The 2,907-nt window shown below is 28.6% G+C and overlaps 1 protein-coding gene across 1 annotated transcript; it reads right to left on the bottom strand.

The window, feature by feature from the left end:
* Positions 1 to 244: 244 nt before the first annotated feature.
* On the bottom strand, positions 245 to 2,907 carry LOC149877704 (uncharacterized). Its single transcript, XM_090074334.1, has 5 exons — positions 2,774 to 2,907; positions 2,641 to 2,703; positions 2,232 to 2,497; positions 1,990 to 2,148; positions 245 to 640 (listed from the first exon to the last, which is right to left on the bottom strand). Exons 1-5 carry the CDS (start codon positions 2,787 to 2,789, stop codon positions 491 to 493), a joined length of 654 nt encoding a protein of 217 aa, XP_089930460.1. The 5' UTR covers positions 2,790 to 2,907; the 3' UTR covers positions 245 to 490.

Here is a 2,907-nt window from a genome sequence, read left to right as displayed (position 1 = left end):
TGAGAAAGTTTACACGAAATTGAAATTGCTGGCTTATGCATCTGGTAGAAATACGAATCAACCTGTGTTACAGGACTGCATCTGTTAATTATTTTCAGATCTCTTGATTGTTTTCAGAAAATACTTTAAAGAATTAGTTTCAGCCAAACTGCATATAACTATGGTAACTGCATATAACTATGGTAAAGATGTATACAGTTCCATAAGATTTCTGCATCTAATGTTCAAGAATAAAGCTGCTAAATCATCTGATACAAATAATCTTCTTTTTTAGCATTTGGATAATCAAAACATTATTTTTCTCGTGCTAAATATTTGATTACAACCTAAACTAATTTATATTAAGATTTTAACTATTTTGGCATTGACATTTCATGTATTTCTTAATCAAATATAATTTTTGCAGCCACATCAAATATTTTTATGTAAAAAATTGTTTATTGTTATTTTGTGTAATTTAAGCGTTAAAACTTTAAGTTTATTAAAAACGTTAAACAGCTGATAATTGAACTATGTTTAAAACTAAAACAAGACAAGTTAAAAAAACTCCCAATCCAATGGAAATTAATGCATATCTCCTGGTGGCAACGGAAGCGGTTTGCGATTTGGCAAGATTTCCTTCTATAAATGCTGAATCGACCTAAAAAAACATCATTGAAATGTTCAAAACTATCTAATGGCTTATTCCATGCCAAAATTGAATATTTTGAGTATTCAAGAATGCAACTCTTAAGTAAAAGACTTATTCATTTTTGAGTCAAAAAGGCGCTAAAAATTCGAAAAATTTCTTTAAAAAACCTAAGCAAAAAGGAAATCAGCGTTTTTCTCTAAATGTTTTTCTAATGAGAGAAAAATATTATTGCAATGGCGGGGATATTAAAATTATATTATTGAAACCTCACATGGAAAAGTTTAGTTGTAAAAATTCAATATTAAGTTAGTATACAGCTAAGTGACTCGAAATCAATATTTAAATGTCAGAATGACCTCGTTAAGATTCAAAGTCAAACAACAAATTAAAATTTGCAGCTGACACTTTTAATCATAGTTAAGCATTATTTAAATTTTTAACTGATCATACAACAGATTCAAAGACCTACTTAAACATTTGAAACCTGCTACAAGCAAACTCTTACATTCCAGGTCAAATAAAAGCATTGATAAAACAACAAATTGTAACTACAATAAAAGGAGCAGGGGACATGTAATAAACGCAGAATCTGAGTTATTTTTAGGTTTTACAAGATTTTGACTTCGCCTCTTAATTGAAGACTTTGCATTATTAAATTTTGACAAATCATGTTAGGAAAATAATAGTGACTTGAGATAAATTTTTAACTGTATATGCAAACAATTTGGGCAACAAAACAAACCACAAAAAAAAGCAATGTCAAAATGTTTTGAGGAAAATTATCGATCAACAAGGATAATGTTTGGAGGAAAATTATCAATCATCAAGGATAATGCTTGGACTTCAGTGAACTATATATTGAAATGCTTATATCTTTTCGAAGTCTGTCTGTAACTTTTTCAAATTACGAACATAATACAGCAAAGGGATTAATTAAATTAAATGAAAGAAAAGATTGAGTTGTGAGGAAACATTAAAATTATATTAACTAAGATATTTGCAGAAGGAGCATTTAAGAACTCGCCCAAAATCTGGCTTTTAACTTTCGTTGAAAGAACTTTGTAGAAAACCAGTTTATATTAAAGCTATATAACATATATTGGCTTCCTACTGCACAACAGTGATCGTAAGTATTAAGCTTAGTTTTAGTTGATTTAATAAGATCTGAACTTTTCAAGCCATTGATTATGTTCATAATAGAAAAAAAATATTTAAATGGCTTCAAATAAAAGTTTTTTATTGTATTCTGTATTGAGATGTTTTTTGGAATTATTAAAATAGACAAACAACCTGTATTTCGCTCGTCCTTCTTAAAACATAAATTATGCGCTAATAATTGTGGTATTTATTTAACTTACGTCATGTGATTTGCAAACAGCAATCAATCCAATTGGCCAAAAGCAACATAAGCAGGAAAAAAAAGCGAGACTCTTGTAATTTGGTGGACGTTGAACAAATGATTTTTCTTCTATGAAGATTTTAGAGCTGTTCACATTAGCATTAACTACCTGGTTTGTCTAAAGAAAACGCAATGAACCATTTACATTAAATTAAATTAAATCTAGTAAAGAACATGAATGCGTAGGGTTAAAGTTATTACCTGAGATTCGTTTAACAGAATATTGTCTCCTTTCGTCATTTCCGAGTTTTTTTGATAAATAACTCCCAATGGATATTGAGCTTGAGGTTGGTTAAATTGAGGATTGTCAATTCCCATTGGATCTGGATCTTGAGGTTGGTTAAACTGAGAATTGTTGATTCCCATCGGATATGGACTTGGAAGTTGATTGAACTGAGGATTGTTAAATTCCGATGAATAGTGATTTGCTTGAGTTACTTGGGATTGCATATAAGGAGGAGCCAGCTCTGAAAGAAATTTATTATGAAATCAAAAAAGATGAAAAATCTTTATAAAAAAAATTTTAACTTTAATCGAGTAAAAAAAATAACGTCTATGAATAAAAATAAACGCTAAAACCAATTTTTATGGCTGTTAAAATAAAACCTACCAATTGAATTTATTTCTTCATTTGGATTTATAGGAGATTTAATGCATTCAGAAAAAGCTGGATCTAAATATTGATATGTAAATTGTCAATAATTGTATGAAATACCATTAGTTTTAAACAGTTTCGCAATTACCATTTTTGTGCTGCATTTGTAACAGTTCTAACGGTTGAAACTTCTTTTCGATATTTAATGTTTAAGTTAAAACTGCTAAATGAAAACAAATAAATACTTTGATACAAATATAAAACAAGTAAGTATTTTGATAC

The sequence above is a fragment of the Hydra viridissima genome, unplaced genomic scaffold (assembly GCF_058129835.1).
Source record: "Hydra viridissima isolate aposymbiotic clone 2 unplaced genomic scaffold, HvirCarnegie_v1 scaffold_16, whole genome shotgun sequence".
Classification (NCBI taxonomy): Eukaryota; Metazoa; Cnidaria; class Hydrozoa; order Anthoathecata; family Hydridae; genus Hydra; species Hydra viridissima.
This window is presented reverse-complemented; position numbering and strand designations above follow the sequence as displayed.